General features: G+C 32.5%; 2 protein-coding genes and 1 long non-coding RNA gene across 3 annotated transcripts; 1 reads left to right on the top strand and 2 right to left on the bottom strand.

Annotated features, from left to right (window-relative positions):
- Positions 1–298: 298 nt before the first annotated feature.
- LOC107608305 (uncharacterized) lies at positions 299–1,603 on the bottom strand. The gene is made up of 2 exons (XR_001612800.3): positions 1,115–1,603; positions 299–642 (listed from the first exon to the last, which is right to left on the bottom strand). It is a non-coding gene; the product is annotated as an uncharacterized LOC107608305 (long non-coding RNA).
- Positions 1,604–7,380: 5,777 nt separating this feature from the next.
- LOC107606597 (uncharacterized) lies at positions 7,381–8,574 on the bottom strand. The gene is made up of 3 exons (XM_088494456.1): positions 7,959–8,574; positions 7,478–7,875; positions 7,381–7,389 (listed from the first exon to the last, which is right to left on the bottom strand). Exons 1-3 carry the CDS (start codon positions 8,572–8,574, stop codon positions 7,381–7,383), a joined length of 1,023 nt encoding a protein of 340 aa, XP_088350582.1.
- Positions 8,575–11,418: 2,844 nt separating this feature from the next.
- On the top strand, positions 11,419–20,404 carry LOC110264987 (uncharacterized). Its single transcript, XM_088494457.1, has 13 exons — positions 11,419–11,429; positions 11,508–11,652; positions 11,746–12,013; positions 12,685–12,755; positions 12,846–12,935; positions 17,434–17,486; positions 17,572–17,837; positions 17,920–17,939; positions 18,029–18,500; positions 18,579–18,767; positions 18,907–19,100; positions 19,185–19,419; positions 20,079–20,404. The coding sequence occupies exons 1-13, from the start codon at positions 11,419–11,421 to the stop codon at positions 20,402–20,404; spliced, it is 2,340 nt and encodes a 779-aa protein (XP_088350583.1).
- The last annotated feature ends 1 nt before the right edge of the window (position 20,405 follows it).

A 20,405-nucleotide genomic window follows, 5' to 3' on the forward strand; every position in this document is an offset into this window, starting at 1 on the left:
ATTTTGTCTTTTAAATTTTTGAGTTACAACAATTATATTCCTAGTAGCTATTACCATTTAAATTAGAAGCTAACGTATATGAGTTGGCAAACTGATATCTGATGTGGTTCATAAGTGGTTGACTGAGTTAATAATTTTTTTTTTAAATTTATAAAAATATATAAAAGTTCTAATTTAAATTTTAATTTTTTCATTATCTTTGTTATCTTCTTCTTCTTTTTTTTCATTCTCTTCTAAAATCCTCTATTTTTCTCCCTGTCATGATTAAAAATTCCCTATAATAGAGTCATAAAACCCATCAAACTCTCAACCTTCAGTTATGCATTTCAAATTTAACAATCAAATATCAAACAAATAAATAAACCCTAATCCATAGATTACAAATTCAGATACATTGATCAAATAAACTCAATAAACACAATCTTTATCAAATCAAACCAAAACTCTCGCTGAAAAGAGAATCCTTCGTCGTCACTTTCTCTTTTCTGTTTCTTCGTCTCTCTTGTCTTCGTCGTTCTCACTTTTGCTCTCATTTTCTGTTCCTTCGTTAGCAATGAAGCTCGTTATGCTTTGTTTCAACGTTTAGAAGAGAATGACGCCATGATTTTTTCTCCGTTAATCGTCGAACAATGTGCCTCTCCACTGGGAATGAATGCAGATTGGATCGAGTTGAATCAGATATAGCCAAAATTTCAATCCAATCTACACTAAAATCGTAGGACCAAACCCAATATCCGCGTTTTTTAAACGATTCGCATATTTGCACATCCAATCAGATATCGGATATATTTACAAAATATAAAAATATTTAAAAAATTTTATTTTTATTAAAAATTATTAAAATATTAATAAATTTTTTTTCCTCTTTTAAATATATTTACTTCTAAAATATTATTAAATATATTTTTTAAATAATAAAAAAATAATACAATATACATAATAATAATTATTATTTAAAATAAAATATAAAAAAAATATCTACTTATTTATGTTATATGAATCTATTATCTACCTAAAATCCGTAATTCAATAAACAAATTCGATTCAATCTAACCCAATAGCATTGTAAATCAAATCAATATTCACAATTTTTAAATTAAATTCAAATAAATACCACACATATGGAGATCCAATTCAATCTATGAACAACCTTACAGCCTCCACAGCGTTGCTACCCATAATTCTCACCATATCGCCTAGACAAAGATAAGAGAATGGCGTGACAGTTTTCGTCCCTATTACTATTTGTGTTCCTATGTTCTCTCACTTCTCTTCCTTTGTGGCTAAGGAAAAGAAATCAGAGAGTGGTTTTTGAAAACAAGAAAGACTAATGGTTTAATTCACATAAAAGGTTGGAGCTTTGGATCGGTGATAAGGAGAAAGAATGGAGAAAAAAAAGGAAACAAAGCCCTCGTTCGGAAGGATTACATGGTTGGTGCTTTCAGGGAGCGGAGCTCAAGGCAGAACCTGCGGCACTTGACGAGTTTCAAATATGGTGGCATCTGTAGCAGTGACTACATACTGGATGAAGAAGAACTCGTCTCCTAATTTCTAGGTGTGTTGGTGTTGGGCTTTAGTCCAACAAAGATCCAAAATAAAAAAAATTCACATTTGGTATTTTATTTAGATTTTGTTAGGTAGAAAATAATTTTTGTAAATAATAGATTTTAAAATTAGCCTAATAAAATAAAAATATATTATACTCCTAAATTATTTATCTAAATTTTAATATTATGATGATCATTTGTACACCTAGTGAATTGAAACTCCGATATATCTATTGTTCACATTATTTAATATTTTTATTGTCTATTTATATTTTTTATTTTATTTTATTGCCATGTTAGATATATGATTTGCAACGTCATTAATACGTGTCCATAATTTAAACGTTGTTAATAAAAAATATATATTTAATATAAATTAAAAAAAATTTAAAATAAAATTGAGATATTAAAATATAAAAATATTTTTAAAATTTTTTATAAATTCTATAAAAAAATCTATTTTATTCATTATTTAATAAATTTATAATAAGCATGACTATTAATATATTAAATACTGTTAATAAATATTAGGGATAAGTACTTTTTTCGTCCCCAAGGTCTGGGGTCAAAATCGATTTCGTCCTTAGCCTTTTTTTTTTGTTAAAATCATCCTCAACGTTTAAAAACGCTTTAAAATCGTCCTTTTCTATTTTTTTGGACCAAATTACCCTCATCATCATCATTCTCCTCCTCTTCACCACCACCACCACCACTCCCTCACCCTTTCGGTAACCCCCACCCCCCACCCCCCACCCCCCACCCCCTCATCCCTCACCCCTCACCCCTCACCCTCCACTCCTCACCGCCTCACCGCACCCCCACCCCTCACTGCCTCCCCCTCACCCCCTCACCTCATCCCCCACCCTCACCTCACCCCCCACCCCTCACTGCCTCCCCCTCACCCCCTCACCTCATCCCCCACCCTCACCTCACCCCCCACCCCTCACTGCCTCCCCCTCACCCCCTCACCTCACCCCCCACCCTCACCGTACCCCCTCACTCCCCTCACCGTAACTCCCCCTCCCACCCCTCACCCCACTCGGTCATCATTATCATCATCATCAGATTTCATCAACAACAACAAATTTCATCAAAAATCACAGAAGAAGAAGAAAAGAATAAGAAGCAGCAGAAGGCAGAAAGCAAAAACAGAAAAACAGGGGCGGCGGGGGCTGGACGCAGGGGCGACGGCGGGCTGGACGCGAGGCGGCGACGAGGGGCTGGACGCGGGGCGGCGTGGGGCTGGACGCGGGGCGGCGGCGTGGGGCTGGACGCGGGGCGGCGTGGAGCTGGACGCGGGGCGGCGGCGTGGGGCTGGACGCGGGGGCGGCGGCGGCGGCGGAGGGCTGGACACGAGGCGGCTGCGGGTTGGGGGTGATGGAGGGTGGGTGTAGGAGGAAAGGAAAATTGTGTGTGGGGGGGGGGAGGAGAGAAACGAAGAGATCTGATGGGGGTGGGGGGGTGAGGGTGGAGTTTTTTTTTTAATTTTTATTAATAGTTAAGGGTAATTTGGTCCAAAAAAATAGAAAAGGACGATTTTAAAGCGTTTTTAAACGTTGAGGATGATTTTAACAAAAAAAAAAGGCTAGGGACGAAATCGATTTTGACCCCAGACCTTGGGGACGAAAAAAGTACTTATCCCTAAATATTATTATAGTGACATTATACAGAAATTAATTTCTAAATGGATAACAGAACGGTGAAGTGCAGATAAATGGATGCATGGAGTGATGTCCATAAATGTGGACCTGTGAAAATCAGAGACCTGCAAAACGCAGGTAACATTTTGCAGGAACAAGAAACAGAAAATTGCAGGTCCTGCAAAACGCAGGCTGTGATTGGCGTGAAAATGGAACAAGAAATTGAAACGTGTCCTGTATGCCGACAGGACCAAAGCTTGACCAACTTCGAACTGAGCAAAACGCAGAATGCGTTTGTTAGTGAACCAGAGCAAAACGCTGATTGCGTTTTGTAAGCTCCATACATGCATGCGTGCCACGTGTTTTGGGAGGGGTTCAGCTGGGTCCTTATAAGTGAGAAACGCAGATTGAAGAAGCATAGTTACCGAAGTAAACTCATTACCAAAGAAATAGTTGGGGGAGAGTGAAAGAGCTGTGAATCAGCTCGGTGAAGAAGAGCTACATGGTATGGTATAGGAAAAAAAAATGGTGCGTGACTATACCAAACCAGAAGATCATATTATTGAGTATTTGGATCATCCCCATTTTGTAAGTAAATTTTTTTAATATTTAACAATAAATATATAAATTTATTTAAATTTTATTTATTTGTGTTGTAATTAGTAGTATTGAGGTTATTAATATTATTATAATTAATATTATGTTATTATTAATTTTGCCTTATGTCTTAAATTTTTTAATACCGTTATTATTATTATTATTATTATTATTATTATTATTATTATTATTATTATTATTATTATTATTATTATTATTATTATTATTATTATTATTATTATTATTATTATTATTATTATTATTATTATTATTATTATTATTATTATTATTATTATTAGGCAAATTATGTTACCATGGTACAAAGAGTTTAGAAAAAAAATGAAGAATTATTTAAAAAAGTATTATTTTTATTCATATTTCTCATTTGTGATTATAAAGTTCTTATCAATATATAGACCAAAAGTACGTTAAGAGTACACTCGTTATGGAATAATATCCTAATAAATTACATTGATTTTTTTCTAATCCTCTTTGATATTTTCCTAATTTTATTCCCTAATTATGATATTCTAATAAATTAATCTCTTTATTATTATTATTATTATTATTATTATTATTATTATTATTATTATTATTATTATTATTATTATAGTGGATCTGTTAATGAAAATAATTTATTAATAATATTTAATAAAAATAATGTGTAATAAATTATTATTTTTTAGTGATTTACTATTATTTTTTATGATAGTAATAATAATAATAATAATACTGTCATCAACAGTAAATGGTTTTGTTAATAATGTTTACGTTGGAAAAAAATTATTATTATAGATATTATAATAAATGGTTTTTTTCAGTAATATTTTGTAATAATAATTAATACTGTATGTTAATAATAACAAGCCTTGTAGGTTATAGTTATTATAATAAATGGTTATTATTATTGTTATTATTGTTATATTTGGATAACTATTATTATAACTAGAGTGTTATTATGATTATTTTATAATACTAGTTATAATAGTGAGAAAAAGTTATTATTAATTTTTAATAATTAATAATACTGTTTAATAAATAATAGATAAATATTCGTGATTTTTTAACAGTTTATTATTATTATGTTTTAACCAGTATTATTTAGAATTTAATAATTATCATTTTTTTTTGCAGGCTATCAGAAATTTGTTGCCCAGAAAACTGGATCCGCCAGATACGTTGAATGAGGTAGCTGCAGTGACATTGGCATTGACTGGTTTTCAACATGTTTCGCGAGTGGGCGAAATGAGAGGTCATTCTGCACTACTGAGTGCTTTGGTGGAACGCTGGAGGACGGAGACTCACACGTTTCATCTTCCGGTCGGTGAAGTGACGGTAACACTGGAAGATGTGAGCTATATTCTTGGTCTCCCGATTAATGGGATGCTGTTACGGGTAGATCAGATAGCAGCCACCAGTTTTTGGTGGAGAACTGCATTGCGTGTTTTAGTCGGGAGCCCGGTCCGGACGATCACGTGTTGGAAAAGGTTAATATTGCTTGGGTCCGGCGGTGCAGAGACACCGAGCCGTGTGATACTCAGGAGTCTCTCGAGCGGTACGTCCGAGCGCACATTTTCTGCATGCTTGGTACAGTTGTGTTTCCGGATAAGTCGACCGTTTCACTGAACTCGAAGTTTCTACCGCTACTTAGGGATTTTCACCGGATTTCAGGGTATAGTTGGGGAGCAGCCAGTTTGGCACACCAATATAGATCGTTGTGTCATGCCTCACGATACAACTGTAAGGAAATGGATGGCCGTTTGGGCGTGGGAGCGTATGCCGTTCCTGGCACCTATACCCCGCGATCAACTCGGCAATATTGGTGTTCCACTAGCGCGACTGTATTGGCTTTTAGCGTTGTTGTTATTGTTATTATTATTATTAAGCTTATTATTATTATTATTATTATTATTATTATTATTATTATTATTATTATTATTATTATTATTATTATTATTATTATTATTTTGTTCTTCTTATTAATAATGTTATTATGTTTTCGTTAGGTGGAGTCATTGGCGCCGACATACGAGATATATACGGCGGCCCACTACGCATTTTAGGCGAGGTCTCGACGACATGGGAATTGACGACGTAAGTTGGCCCATATGTTCATATGCTCCACTCAGTCGCCTTTAGTGTCATTCGAGTGCATAGAATGGCACGCGACAGATCGGGTCAGACGACAGTTCGGGATGCAGCAGCTACCACCAGGCCCTGCGTTCAACCTTGGTCGTGATCACTGCAAGCGGCTGACAGGAGCACAGAACCATGACTGGGGACAGATTTACAGTCAATGAGTTAACAGATGGACATTTGACCGCTATAACACATTGCAGCTAGGCGAGGAGATTATTGACTTCCATCCTCTCCCAGTGTACTACGAGTGGTACACGCAGTAGTATGGGATTCACCTGCGGCTGTCAGATAGAGTTCCAGGCGGAGAGATTGGCGCCGATGAACCACAGCAGCAACAGGAAGAACCAGCTGGCCCTCACCAGGGAGTCCCGCCTCATGAGCAACAGGAACAGGTATTGTTTTTAATTCCTAGAAATGGCCACAGTCACAGTGTCGTTGCGCAAGGTTGACCGTGTAAATGGTACCATCTTGCATTTCGCGAACCTCAAACATCTCATTGCGCCTGTCAAACCGGTTGACCACAACGTTTCCTGCACGTCGAAAGCTTTCCTCAACTCTCTTCGTTGCAAATTCTGAATACGTGAATCCGTTGCGGCGACGCTCATGAGCCTCGGTACTCTTCCGAGTGAACAACTCATTCAGCCGATAAAAAGTTGACCGGACAAGGACAGTTACAGGAAGGTTGCGTGCACCCTTCAGGACAGAATTTATGCACTCTACCGAGTTTGTCGTCATATGTGCCCAACGATGACCACCATCGAATGCCAACACCCATCTCTCAACACCGATCTCATCGCACCATTGAGTATATGCCTCACCCCGCTCTTTAAGCCTTTGGTAGTTTTTGTTGTACTCCTGCTCCGTCGTAGAATAGCCTGTTGAACAAACCATTTAATCATAAGCAGATGCCACAAATTTACTATGAATAGAACCATAACATCAATTTGAAATACCTGTATTCACCACAAGTTTATGCAAATATGGAGCCTTGAACCTCCTCAAGAAGTTGGACCCGATGTGCCTGATGCAATACATGTGCCACGCCCTTGGTGGTGACCATGCACTGTTACTGCGAGCTATTGCAGCGTTGATGGAGGTATGGCGGTCAGAAATAATACCCACACCATCAATGGTAACAACATATCTCCGCAAATTGGTTAGAAAAAACTCCCACGCGTCTGCTGTCTCGCCCTCGACAATCGCAAATGCAATAGGCACAATGTTTTGATTCCCATCTTGTGCAACCGCTACCAGAAGTGCTCCTTTATATTTTCCGTACAGGTGCGTACCATCAACCTGCACCAGCGGCTTGCAGTGTCTGAATGCTACAATACACGGATAGAAGCTCCAAAAAACACGGTGCAGAACTCTTACACCTTGAACCTCCTCACTCTTGCGGTAAACGGAGAGCGTTTTAATTTGAACACGAGACCTTGGCATCTTCACTATCATTGCTTTCAACCATACTGGCAAAGTCTGGTAAGAAACTTCCCAATCGCCGAAAATTTTTGCGACAGCTTTCTGCTTTGCCAACCAAGCCTTGCGGTAACTCACAGTATAGTTGAACTTGCCTTGAACTTCTGCAATAACAGACTTCACCTTTATCGAGGGGTCTGCTTCGACCAATGGCCTAATGGCATCTGCAATTGTGTCTGAGTCCAACTTGGCATGATCTTGTGAAATCGTGCCCATGGTGCATGTGTGCTTGCCATTGTATCTCCTGATCTCCCAACAAGCTTTTTTTCGAATCAAGCTAGCTCGAATAAGCCAGTCACACCCTGCACCATACCCCTTGCATTTCGCATAGAATGTCTGCGGCTTAGACTCATACACAGTGTAATCAACTCCTCTAGAGATGGTGTAACTTTTGATTGCAGATATCACCGACTCTCTCGAACCAAATTCCATTCTGACACTAAACTCGTCATCTTCCGCCGCAACATTGCCTTCACCTACGACATACGCACCGCCATCAGTTAGACAAGGCAAATAAAATAAGCACTATAGAAAACTTCAGTTAATAATTATGACATACATGTATTCGCATACTCAGGAAATTCCAGAGCATGCATGGCTTCGAGATCTAGAGTCCGCATAAAAGACGGAACACCAAACGGGTGCTGGCTTACAATCGCATTTGCTTCATCTTGCACCGCCGGATTGCCTGCTAAGTCTCTGTCATCGTTTTCGTCATCGACTTCATAGTTAGCTTCGAATTCGTCTTCACTGTCATTATTATCTTCTTCCCAATCTATATCCCCGAGCTCATCAACATTGATCTCGTTGTCGACCATACTCATCCCCGGCTGCTGTTCAAACTCAACGTATAGCTCTATCATCGGCACGTGAGATCGGGTTTGTTGATAAATATACAACATCTGCTGCATACTGGTATCGTCAGTGATGGGCATTATTTGAAACTGTATTAAGCCACCAAATACTTGCACAGGACTTCTGTATAAAAGATTGCTCACCCTTTTCAAAATGTGGCTTTGAATGTTATTACAAAGACCATTTTGCAACTCGACAAAACCCATGGTACATGGAATGGCAAATGACAACGGACATTCACAAACAAAAGTGACTCCTTCATGTGTGTTTGTTACAACCTCACCGTTATAATATACTCGCAAGTTTGCAACACATTCCATAACTTCAGCCTTAACTAACTCTATTTTTTTGACACAGTTATCTGCCAAAAAAACACCTCTCTAAGGACTTTATGCAAGAAAAAACAAGAGAAGAAGTGAAGATGAAGATGAACATCACCGGACTTCATATTTATAGGCAAACTTGTGGATTTAAATATTATTTTGTGTACAAAACGCAACCTGCGTTTTGGGGCTTCTAAAAAAAATTTTCTGACCCTAACAAAACGCAACCTACGTTTTGTGGGCTTCAAATTTTTTTTTCTTTTTCTAACATAGTAAAATGCAACTTGCGTTTAGTATTAAACCGAAAAAAAAAAAAAAAAAAACCAAAACGTAAGCTACGTTTGGTATATTTTAAAATTCAAAAAAAATAAATAAACACAATCACTGACCCATAGCAGTGCAATATTTTGCTATGCCTCCATTTCATGGTGTTACTCCATGAACTTCTCCATTTACAAAAAAATTAGCCGACATTATAAACTCCTTTTAATATATTAATTTTAATAAATACTATTATAGTACTTATTAATTTAATAAATTCTATTATGGCTTATATAAACGCGATCACCATTCACATTACATATAGATATATTAAACTAATAATATATTATATATAAGTATATTGTAGAAAAGATGAACATCAAATAATTCTCCCAAATATATGTACCAGTGTCTTATATTATGCCGTATGCCGTATGCCGTACGCCGTACGCGTAGAAGTTTCTTCATCTTGAAGCCTTTAAATTTCAGTTAAATATATAAGTGTCTTTATTTAGAACATAGCATAGTTGTCAGAATTTATTCTATTATATAAAAATTAGATGTCTATATTTAATAATGAAGTTAACGTGATATGTTTTGGAGAGTATTTTTCGATTTAATTATTTTAATTCATTCAATATAATTTATTGCACTAACTTAATTATATCAACTAATTGATTTAATTAGATATATTAATATAACTAATATAATTTATTATAATTTATATTACTTAATTAATTATACTACATTAATTATAATTCGTTATATTAGTGAATTAGTCTTTTTATTTATAAAGTCTAAAATAAAATAAATAAATTGTTATTTATTCTAATTAAATTTATTTATATACTACATATGAATTAACATTAATTTATAATACATCAAACTTGTGGATTGTGATAAAAACGCAAATCAGAAAAAAATAAAACGCATACAATTATAGAAGAATTAAATCTATCCTCTTTATTTATTTTTAACCATCGTTTTAGATTTTAATTTTTTTTAAAAGAAATGATAGTGGAATTTTATTAGATAAAATTATAGAAGAATCTACGAAGCAGCATAAATTATTGTTCTTTTAATCAAATCATACCACATGTAAAAATAAATTAATTTAAATAAATCGAATTTGCATATCTGTATAAATTAAATTGAATAAATTCGATTTAGGCAAATACATAGTAAATTGAATTCATAAGGTTCGAATTACATGCAACTTCTGAATAATTATAATGATATGGGTATTGTATATAAAAATTAATACAAAAATAATTTAAATTTTGTATAATATTTTTTTTTGTATTTATGAGCTATTAAAAATGAACGAAAAAATGTTATATGAAATTTTATTTTTTTTGTATGGGTTGTACTAATATCATTATAATTATTTATTAAAACAGAGTACAACTAAGATTTTACTAAAAATTTTAAATATTATATTTTTATAAAATTTTAACATTTTTTATTATAAACACTTTTTGTAATTATTATAAATAATTTTATAAAATTTAAAAATGGCTTAAAAGATGTTATGAGTAAACTGTCTGACAAAAAACTGATTACAAAATCGGTCGAATCTGTAATTACTTGATGAACCGTTAGAACTGGCCGTTTTTTAAAAGGATTTTTGGTTTGTTAATAACTCCTCCAAACGGTACCATTTTGACTTTAAAAAAAATGAATCTCCAACGGCTTAGGCCGTAACCTGTAACCCAATCCCACTCCCACACTCCTCACTTATCTTCTCTGAAACTGACGTGAAATTTTGATATTGAAAGAGGAACCCTAGCTCTCCAAATCGCGAGTCCGCAGCCACCGCAGCGTCAGACTAAGAGAGAGCGTGTTGAGATAGAATTATCTACTATTGTAGTTAAAGCAATAGCAGAGGTTGAAGGTCAAGCGCATGAAGCAATTGACTAAGGATCATAAAAAGAGAATGCTTATAGTAATGGATGCAGGGTGAAAGAAATAAATGGCTTGCTGCGATCAACACAATCTTTGGTCATATTGAAGGTACTATTAACAAATCTTTTGGGAATTATATCAGATTAAGAAACAAAAAATTGGTGCTATATATCTAATTTTATTCTCATACCCTTTTTATTCTGTACCTCTTGAAATGCCAGTATCTATGATATAGAATGATTTAACAACATACAAAAATAAAATAATTTCATGCCTTTTCGAGACTTCTTGTGATTTACAGTACCTAATTAGTGTATGTAAAAATGGTGATTTCCTCTTCAGCATATATTGCTTCTTATTTTGATTTTTCAAAATTAAACTCCAGTTTGCAATGTAAATGAAACACAATAAATGTTGGCCGTTAATTTCTATCCTAATTTTAATAATTATTTTATTGATATGATTCAGATTCTTTAATCCTGAATAGTCCAAAAATTTTCTATTTTTTTTTAGTTGGATTTTGATAAAAATGTAAAGATTCTTGCAATCCTTACTAATACTGGGACTGAAAAGTGCTATGACTTTCTATAAGTATAGCATGGGTGATCACCACACTTACTATTTATCTATACTGAAATTCATAATATTTGAGTAATTTTATAGTGGCAGGTAGCAATGGTAGTTAGGTGAGTTCATGTGCCATGTGGATTGTTTCACAATATATTTTTTTATCTTTCACTAAATATGAGGTCCTTGATTTTTAGGTATGATCTCATCAAGTGTATCAATACTGGTCCAGCGCATAAGGTGTGGAAGCTTAAAGTACGTGTCATTATACTTTGGACCGTTTCTCACTTTGTAAAATCTGGGATGAAGGCACCTATTGAGATGGTTGTCCTTGATAAAGAGGTAAAATCTTCTCTTTGTATGTGAGATTTATTTTGGTAATGACTGAGTAATAAACCTCATTTATCTATGACTCTATAAAATTAATGCATTCAGGGAGATACAATTCAATGCACTGTTAAAGACATATTTGTTCCTATCTTTGAGGACCTACTCGCTGAGGGCAACGTGTACGTGGTCACTAATTTTAGAGTTACTTTAAATACCATCAAGTTCAAGTCTACTAGACATGAATTTAGAATCCACTTCAAGAGGGACACGATTGTGTGTCCGGTACAAGATTCTTTAGTTCCATTGAACGGATTCAATTTTGTTCCGTTCAAAACAATTCACGCAGAGTCTAAAGAAGATGGTTATTTAGTTGGTAAGTACTTTGTTAGATTAATCTATAATGCATGTGTTGTTTAATTCTTTGAGGTCTAATTTTTTAATCCTATATATTGTTTTGCACCATTTGCTGTCTTTTTTATTATGAGCATATAATGGACAGATATAGATTCAAGTAATGGTTGTTGCTATTCCTCTCAAGTCTCAAGTATTATAGATTCATATAATTTTCGTGAAATTTATTTAAGTAAAATTTGCTTCTCTTTTTATCTTGTAACCAAATATACATCCCAAGAGCTTATAGGGTGTAACCCGTAAGAAATTAGTTATTACCCATGAAAAAGAGTTCGGTTTTATTTTGGGCTTTTGCCATGAATGTTAACTTTGTATCTTTTGAATTGATTGAAAATTTTTACATAATATAATATAATATATTGTGACAGAGCATGTCTTATTTTAAAAGAGTTGAATGTATGTGAAGCCATTTCGTTGATCACGTTATTATTGTCAATCAGAGATGTTTGTTTATTTAACATGATAAAAATGTAAAATTTTGAGTGTAAAAAAAAGGGGAAGCAAGCAAGGATCCTACTGGTTTTGATGAGTTTTTCCTTGATAAGGAGTTTCTATTCAAAGTCGAAGAAGAAACTACTAGATGGTGCGATTCTTATGATGTATCGGTGATAAGTTCTGATTCTACCATTTTAGCGAGGTGGAGGAACACTCAAGACCCAGTAAAATCTGGTGTACCCCCTGCTGGTCTTGTTAACCCTGTTCAGGTATATATATATATTAGACTATGTATATTAAGACTTAATTTGCCAAACATGAGGTGTTATTTATTTATTTTTTCATTGTTTTCTATGTAGCCTCGAGGTGAAGATGAATGTTCTGTTTGTGATGAGTCACCTGATCCAATCGTGGACAATTTATCTACTACTAAAAGACCTGTTGTCAGGGTATTCATTTAGTCTTCACTTATATGGCCTCTTTTATATTTGAGATTTCATTTTTTGGTTAAAATCTTAATTATACTTTTTTGTTTTGTTTTGTTTAAAGAGCCTGTTGGATGAGTTTAACATGTCTGGTGCTCTTTCCATTAAAAAGTAGCTGCTGTGAAACATGAGATTTTTCATGTAATGAAGATAAAGGAGCATGTTTTGAAGGTTTGGTGGAGTCTTAGCTATAGCTATTATCTATTGAAAGAACTGATACTATTCAAATTTTAAGATATTTTAAATTGAACAATTGTTGTTTTGATTTATTTAATTATCTATATTTTTGGGCATGCTAATGACACTAGAAGTATTTTCTTCTTATTTTAATACAAGTAGAACATGACTCTAATATATAAGTCAATAATATATATATATATATATATTAGACGTTATTTATTGTTGATTAATTGATGAAATTCTTTAGAATAGATATTTTTTTACTAATGGAATATGAGCTAGTAATTGTGTATGCTATTTCTAAGCTCTTTATTTATTTTTAACCATCGTTTTAAATTTTAATTTTTTTTTAAAATCAGTAATAGTGAAATTTTATTGATGCTAGATAAAAAAGGCATATGAATGAGATAAAACTATCTTAAATTTGCTGCGTATGATGCTTGGTTTAGAAAACCACAATAAAAGAATGAGATGACCACATATTTGTTAAAATAGGAGTGGTTCGTGAAGAAGATGGCACAAATTTTAAGCAATCATAAATGGGACCGATATACATTATTCATATTCTAAATTCTTCAACCTAAAACTTAAAATCCCAAATAAAAATTAGTATATGAATTTTTTTGAAATAAAATAATAACAATATATAAAAAGTGCTTTTAATTTATTGTTAATTAGTCATTGAACGTTCAAATAAAAAATATTAATAAATGAGAGACTTATCAAATAAAAAATATTAATAAATGAGAGTAATTACCGAATGAGAGTGATTGTTAGGGTGTTAGTATTATATGCTGTTGTGGCTCACTAAAATAAGTTACATTATATTTATGACTTCATAAATGAAAATTTTTTATTTTGCTCAAAAAAGGAAATTTTTTATTTAAAATAAAATAATTTTTTTGATTTTTTCCAACAAATTATAACATATACACATTAAAATTTTAGCCCAACCCAAAATACAATAAATCTATATAAGAACTCTACAATTACATATAATTATCATGTTCAGTATTTGATATTTGATTATTAGATATTTTTGAAGGTGTTACTGTTGCACATTGCACCACATCTTTATGTAAGTTTTTTTTTTGTTTCAAATAAATTTTTTAAGTGTCGATTAGTCTTCTATTGATTAGTGTTTTCATTTTATTTTGTTCAACTTTTTTGCAATCTTACTTTTTTATGGTTCACATGTTATAAATTTATTAGCTTAGTAATTGAAAATAAATAATATTTATATAATTGTTAAATATTTAAAAAATATTAAGACTATTATGCACTCTTTAAAAGTGCTGTTACTACACAATACATTATGTTTTACGTAAGTTTCATATGTTTTATGTAAGTATTATTTTTTTATCATATAGATTAAAGTTTGTTAATTTGGATACTAATTTTTATTATTCACTTAATCTAATTATCCAAAAAAATTATTTTATTATTTATAAAATAAATTTAAAAATTACTTATCACGAAGAACATGCAGTACTATCTTTTAAAAGTATATTATTATTATTATTATTATTATTATTATTATTATTATTATTGAAACATACCACAAAGTTGTATTTAATTTTTAATACGTAATCTAATTTTTAATATTTAAAATTTAAATGACTAAAATTATTATATGTTGAATATTTTGTCCTTAACTAATTTTTATTTGTTATATGTTGATTAAAAAAAGTGATTTATTAATCACTTCTAAATTCAAATTTAAAAATTGTTGTGCATGAGTGTATATTTGTAATTAATTATTTAATAATATATAATATAAAAATTAGTTTGACTTATATATATACCTCTTTTAATTAGATTATTAATTTGTGAATTAAAAGTCACTGTTAATATATTTTTACATATTTAAAAATTAAGTTTTTTACTTTTTAAGTAAAAAATGATACCTCATAAATTAATCAATAAATAATCAGTATTGTAAGTTAATGGATATTTAAAATTTAATTTTAAGATAAGTATTAAAATTTAAAAATTTGTATTCGTAGCTCATTATTACGGGAGAAGTACATTGTAGATAAGTGACTTAACAACGATAATGTATCTCACTCCAGTCATACAATCCAAGATTGCAAGGTTAAGATGAAGGATAATTTTGGCAAGAAAACGAAAAAGACTTGATGATAATGAATCTGCTTTTTTTTGTGCTTCTGGTAAGTGTTCTTGTGAAACTTTTTTAATTTCTATTTTTTTTTTATGAGAAATACAGTTTAAACTATCATCATTATTGAGAATATTAACAAAGTAGTTTGTACTATACATAATTTTTTAGATATTTTAATTTAGTGATTGAAAAACTGTAAATAACTATTCATCTTTATAATTTTTTTTAGAATTCATATTTAATAAGTTATAAATTACATAAAAACGATGCAATCTTCAAATCTTCATGTACTATATAAGTTAATTAATTATTTAATATTATTTAAGATATACTCTGTCATAATTTAAAATAATATACTATTTAATCTAAATTAATACATAAAACTCTATACTAATTGGAAAAATATAAAATTTGATACTTTTGTGTAGATCTATTTAAGTCGATTTAAATAAATTGAAATTTTAAAATTATATTTAAAATTAGAGTTTTATTTATTATTTAAATTGAATTGTATTTATTTTTAAGTCATGATTGGGTATATTTTAAATAATATGATATAGATACTCATTGATTTAGTTTAATAATTTAAAAAATAATTCAATAAAACTAAACCAATACAAAAAAAATTTAACTAAGAAAGTATACTACTAAAATTGTATAAAATCAAATACGAGATTAGTTAATTGAATAATTATTATTTGTGTTTCATTTATTTTTCTTGACTTAACAGTGTTGATAAATGTGAAAGTTTTTTCACTGTAATTGACTCATATTTATCTAAATTTAATTTATATCAGTTTAATGACGAAAATTTTTTATATATTTCTCATTACTCATTCATAGGGAAGCAACTATCTATGTATGGTGTATACTGTGCCTCGCATGGAATTGGACAAGAAAATACTCCTCCTAATTATGTAAGACCTTCTACATCAGAGATAAGATCTAAATCTTTAACTCTACGGACGGATCTCTCATTGACAAGAACTTCACTGTCCATGTTAACAAATAGTACGTATAATTAGTGATTGCCAAATGATTTATACACCAATATTTAACAAAAAGTATACTTCATCGGAAATCATTTATATAACATAGATTTATTACAATTCTAACATACTCCGGTGTACAAGGACCCGCCAATAATCTAACGAAAGTCGTTCCGCAAAATCAGCTTCCATCACATTGCGGTTTCCACAGATCGTGCCTAACAGAAAGGTAATTTAGAAAAGATGATCATCATTATTATATTCTTTTTTCCTATAGTGTCTAACGTTTAATTGAATAAAATTGAACTTTTTGTAAAGAAGTTCTACTATAATTGGGATGCAAAAAAGACAATCTTTCTCTGTTGTTGCTTCGGTGGCTATTAATTTGGCACAACTTTATGAAGATGTAAATTTATCGACTGTTAAGACGCACCCACCAAGCGATGACACACAAAGTGGCCAAAATGTTGACCCTTTTGTTGATGATGAAGGTAATTTCTCATTATATCAAGAATTTAAGTTTGTAGTTTTCAAGACATATGAATTATTAGTAATACATCAATATATATGTTTGCATTTTTTATGATTTCTATTTATTGTAGTTTTGAATGGTTATGATGATTGAATTTTGGATGTGGATATTGAAGATAATTTTATACCATCCTCCGAAACCTTAGACGGTATGCAAAAATTTTATCTGTATGTTTATTTGTATCTTTGTGTACATCATGGACTAAATTGCATCGGTATGACAACTGAGTATATAAAGAGAGTTCATTTGGCAGATGTCTGGAATATAGGAAATTCTATTTATCAATGTCAACACTGTAAAGCATGGATGTGGTCTGGAGAAGGGCTTGCTAAATCCAAACAGTCGCCCCAACCAAAGTTTTCATTATGTTGTATGGAAAGAAAGATTGAGCTTCCTCTACTTTCTGTGCCTCCTAATGAGCTCATTCAGCTTCATAATGGAGGAGATCAAAGAAGTATTCATTTCCTAAAAAATATAAGGACATTTAATTCAATGTTTTGTTTTACATCAATGGCCGAAAAAATTGACCGTGGGGTGAGCAATGGGACTGCTCCTCCAATTTTTAAGCTTGGGGGTCAAAACTACCATAGCATTGGTAGCTTACTTCCTCCTGATAGTTTGTGACCAACATTTGCCCAGCTATATATCTATGACACAGAAAATGAGATTGATAATCGAATAGGCACACTTCGGTAATTTTCATGCAACCAGTAAAATTTTTTAGTTATTTCTTATTTGTGAGAAAAAATAACATAAATTTTATTATTTTTTTCACAGTTCCAATGAAGCTATAAATGAGAGGGATAGGGAAATTGTGGCAATATTAAGAAACATGCTAGATAAATATAATAGTTTGGCAAAGTGTTTTCGCTTTGCAAGAAATAGGTACCAACAGGAAAATTGCACAAACATAAAGTTTAAGTTGATTAGTAAAAGGACTACAGATGGCAGGACATACAGCTTGCCATCTGCATCTGAGGTAGCTGCATTGATTGTTGGCGATGTCAAACAACTTAGCAAAGATAGAGATATTATTATAGAGAGTCAATCTAGAAAACTCCAGCGGATTGATGTTTTTCATCCATTTTATTTAGCCTTGTAATATCCATTGTTGTTTCCGTATAGGGAGGATGGATTTCATTTGGGTATTGCAACATCAGATTCTATCTCCGCTAGGCCTACAAAGAAAAATAAAACAATTACTTTGCGACAATTCTTTGCTTTTCGACTATAGAAAAGGACGGGTGAATCTCCGTTAATTCTGAGATCAAAGAGATTATTCCAACAGTTTCTGGTAGATGCCTACACAATGGTGGAATCAAAGAGGTTAAAATTCTTTAGGTGTAAACAACCACAGTTGAGGGTTGATAAATACAAATGTCTGCATGAAAGTCTTATAAACGGGGATGTAGATGCTGCAAGGCTTGGCAAAAGAATCATTCTTCCCAGTACTTTTATCGGTGGACCTAGGTATATGATGAATAATTGTAAAGATGCATTTACAATTTGCAAATATACAGGATATCCTAGCTATTTTATTAACATGACCTGTAACCCTGAATGGGATGAGATAAGGAGAGAAGTGACTCCCATTGGATTGAAGGCAGAAGACCGTCCTGATATATTGTGTCGAGTTTTCAAGATCAAGCTTGATGGTTTGATTGATGGCGTAAAAGAGGGAAAAATCTTTGGCAAAATTTTGGGATGTAAGTCTGTGTTTATGCAACACTTTATTAAAATCTTATGTTGTAATGCTTTGCTCATTTGTCTTTTTCAATTTTCAGACGTTTGCACTGTAGAGTTTCAAAAGAGGGGGCTTCCACATGCACATATCCTTTTATTCATGAGTAACAAGTTCAAGCCACAAACACCAGATGACATAGACAAACATATAACAGCTGAGATTCCTGATGAAAATGAAAGGGCAAATCTACATGGAGCTGTTCAAAATTACATAGTACATGGTCCATGTGGTCCGTACAACAAGAATTCACCTTGCATGAAGAATGGATTCTGTTCAAAGTTCTATCCTAAAGAGTTTAGACAGCGAACACTCACTGATGAGGCCGGAATGTGTACTAGACAATAAGTTCATTGTTTCGTATAATCCAGAATTGTTGCTCAAGTTCGGGTGCCACATAAATGTGGAATACACATGCCAAACAAGTTTTATTAAGTATCTGTTTAAGTATGTACACAAGGGTAATGACCGCGTAACAGCTACTCTATACAATGCTGGTGATTCATCAGAAGCCACACAAGTTGTTGACGAAATTAGGAATTACTACGATTGTAGGTACATTTCGGCATGTGAGGCAGTTTGGCGTCTATTTGGATATGAAATCCAAGAGAAAGAACCATTTGTGATTAGACTTCCATTCCATTTGGAGGATGAGCAACCTGTGGTTTATGGTGAAACTTCTAATGTGAATGATATCGTCGAAAGAGCAATATCTCATAAGTCCATGTTTTTGGGATGGATGGCGGCGAACATGTCATATCCCTGTGCTCGAAGTCTGACTTATGCTGAGTTTCCAACCAAGTTTGTTTGGAAGGACAATTCTTCAAAGTGGTTTCCTCGAAAGAAAGGCTTCGCAATTGGAAGGTTGACTCATGTACTTGCAGGTAATGACGAGTTTATATTCATTTTTTATCTTACTTATTTAATGATTTAAATTTAAAATCTTAACAGCCTGTAATGTTCAAATAACTTTCAACAGTTATAATCTGTAGATTACACAATTTTTTATTTTTCTATATTTTTCAGAAAATTATTCTTATGCGGATGTGTAGCTATATAATAATTAAAATAGCATAGCTTAATCCATTTAACAACTTAAAAGTCGGATTTTAACCAAGTTTTTTGTGGCAAATACCGAAGAATATTACCAATGACTTCTCTTGAATACTCAAAGAGGATGTATGAGTTTTCGAGATATAAGAACAGTAGGAGGAACAATTTATGCTACGTACAGAGATGCATGCTTCGCCCTTGGACTCTTGCAAGATGACAAAGAATCATTGATGCAATTAAGGAAGCAAGCTCATGGGCCTCAGGATCATATGTTAGGAGGTTATTTGTCATTCTATTAACATCCAACAATATCTCAAGACCAGAACATGTCTGGGATAGATTTTGGCATGAACTCTCAGATGATATTTGTTTCGACAGCGAGCCGTGATGAACATGAGGGGTGAGTTTTTATTAATTACAATGATAAACGTTCTTCCTTATTGATCATTTTTAGTTTGATTGAATTTTTACAGTATCGTATAATATGCAGAGTTAACAATGTCAAATGATGAGATTAAGCAGTTGTGCTTAATGGATATAGACAAGATCTTATATTCCTATGGTAAAACCTTGAAAGACTATCCTCCTATGCCTTTAGCAACTGAAGTTGATAGTCCTTTGTTAACCAAAAGGGTTATTAGGGAAGAGCTAAACTTTAACAGGGATGATTTAAAGAAAAATGCCTCAGACATGTTAGCCATCGCAATACCTGAGCAGAGATATGCATTCGATAAAATTGTTACAGCTGTGTATTGTGATGAAGGGGGTTTTTTCTTTGTGTATGGTCATGGGGGTACTGGAAAAATATTTCTCTAGA

Source organism: Arachis ipaensis, chromosome B7, assembly GCF_059453495.1.
Source record: "Arachis ipaensis isolate K30076 ecotype BB chromosome B7, ASM5945349v1, whole genome shotgun sequence".
Lineage (NCBI taxonomy): Eukaryota > Viridiplantae > Streptophyta > Magnoliopsida > Fabales > Fabaceae > Arachis > Arachis ipaensis.

Excerpts from the sequence above, each read along its gene's own strand:
- LOC110264987 (XM_088494457.1), top strand. Across the intron at positions 18,501-18,578 it reads CTTTGGCAAAATTTTGGGAT|ACGTTTGCACTGTAGAGTTT; the intron begins GTAAGTCTGTGT and ends TTCAATTTTCAG. Across the intron at positions 19,420-20,078 it reads GTTGACTCATGTACTTGCAG|AGTTAACAATGTCAAATGAT; the intron begins GTAATGACGAGT and ends TATAATATGCAG.
- LOC107606597 (XM_088494456.1), bottom strand. The coding sequence starts at position 8,574 with ATGGAATGTGTTGCAAACTTGCGAGTATATTATAACGGTGAGGTTGTA. Across the intron at positions 7,876-7,958 it reads TCCTGAGTATGCGAATACAT|GTGAAGGCAATGTTGCGGCG; the intron begins GTATGTCATAAT and ends CGTATGTCGTAG.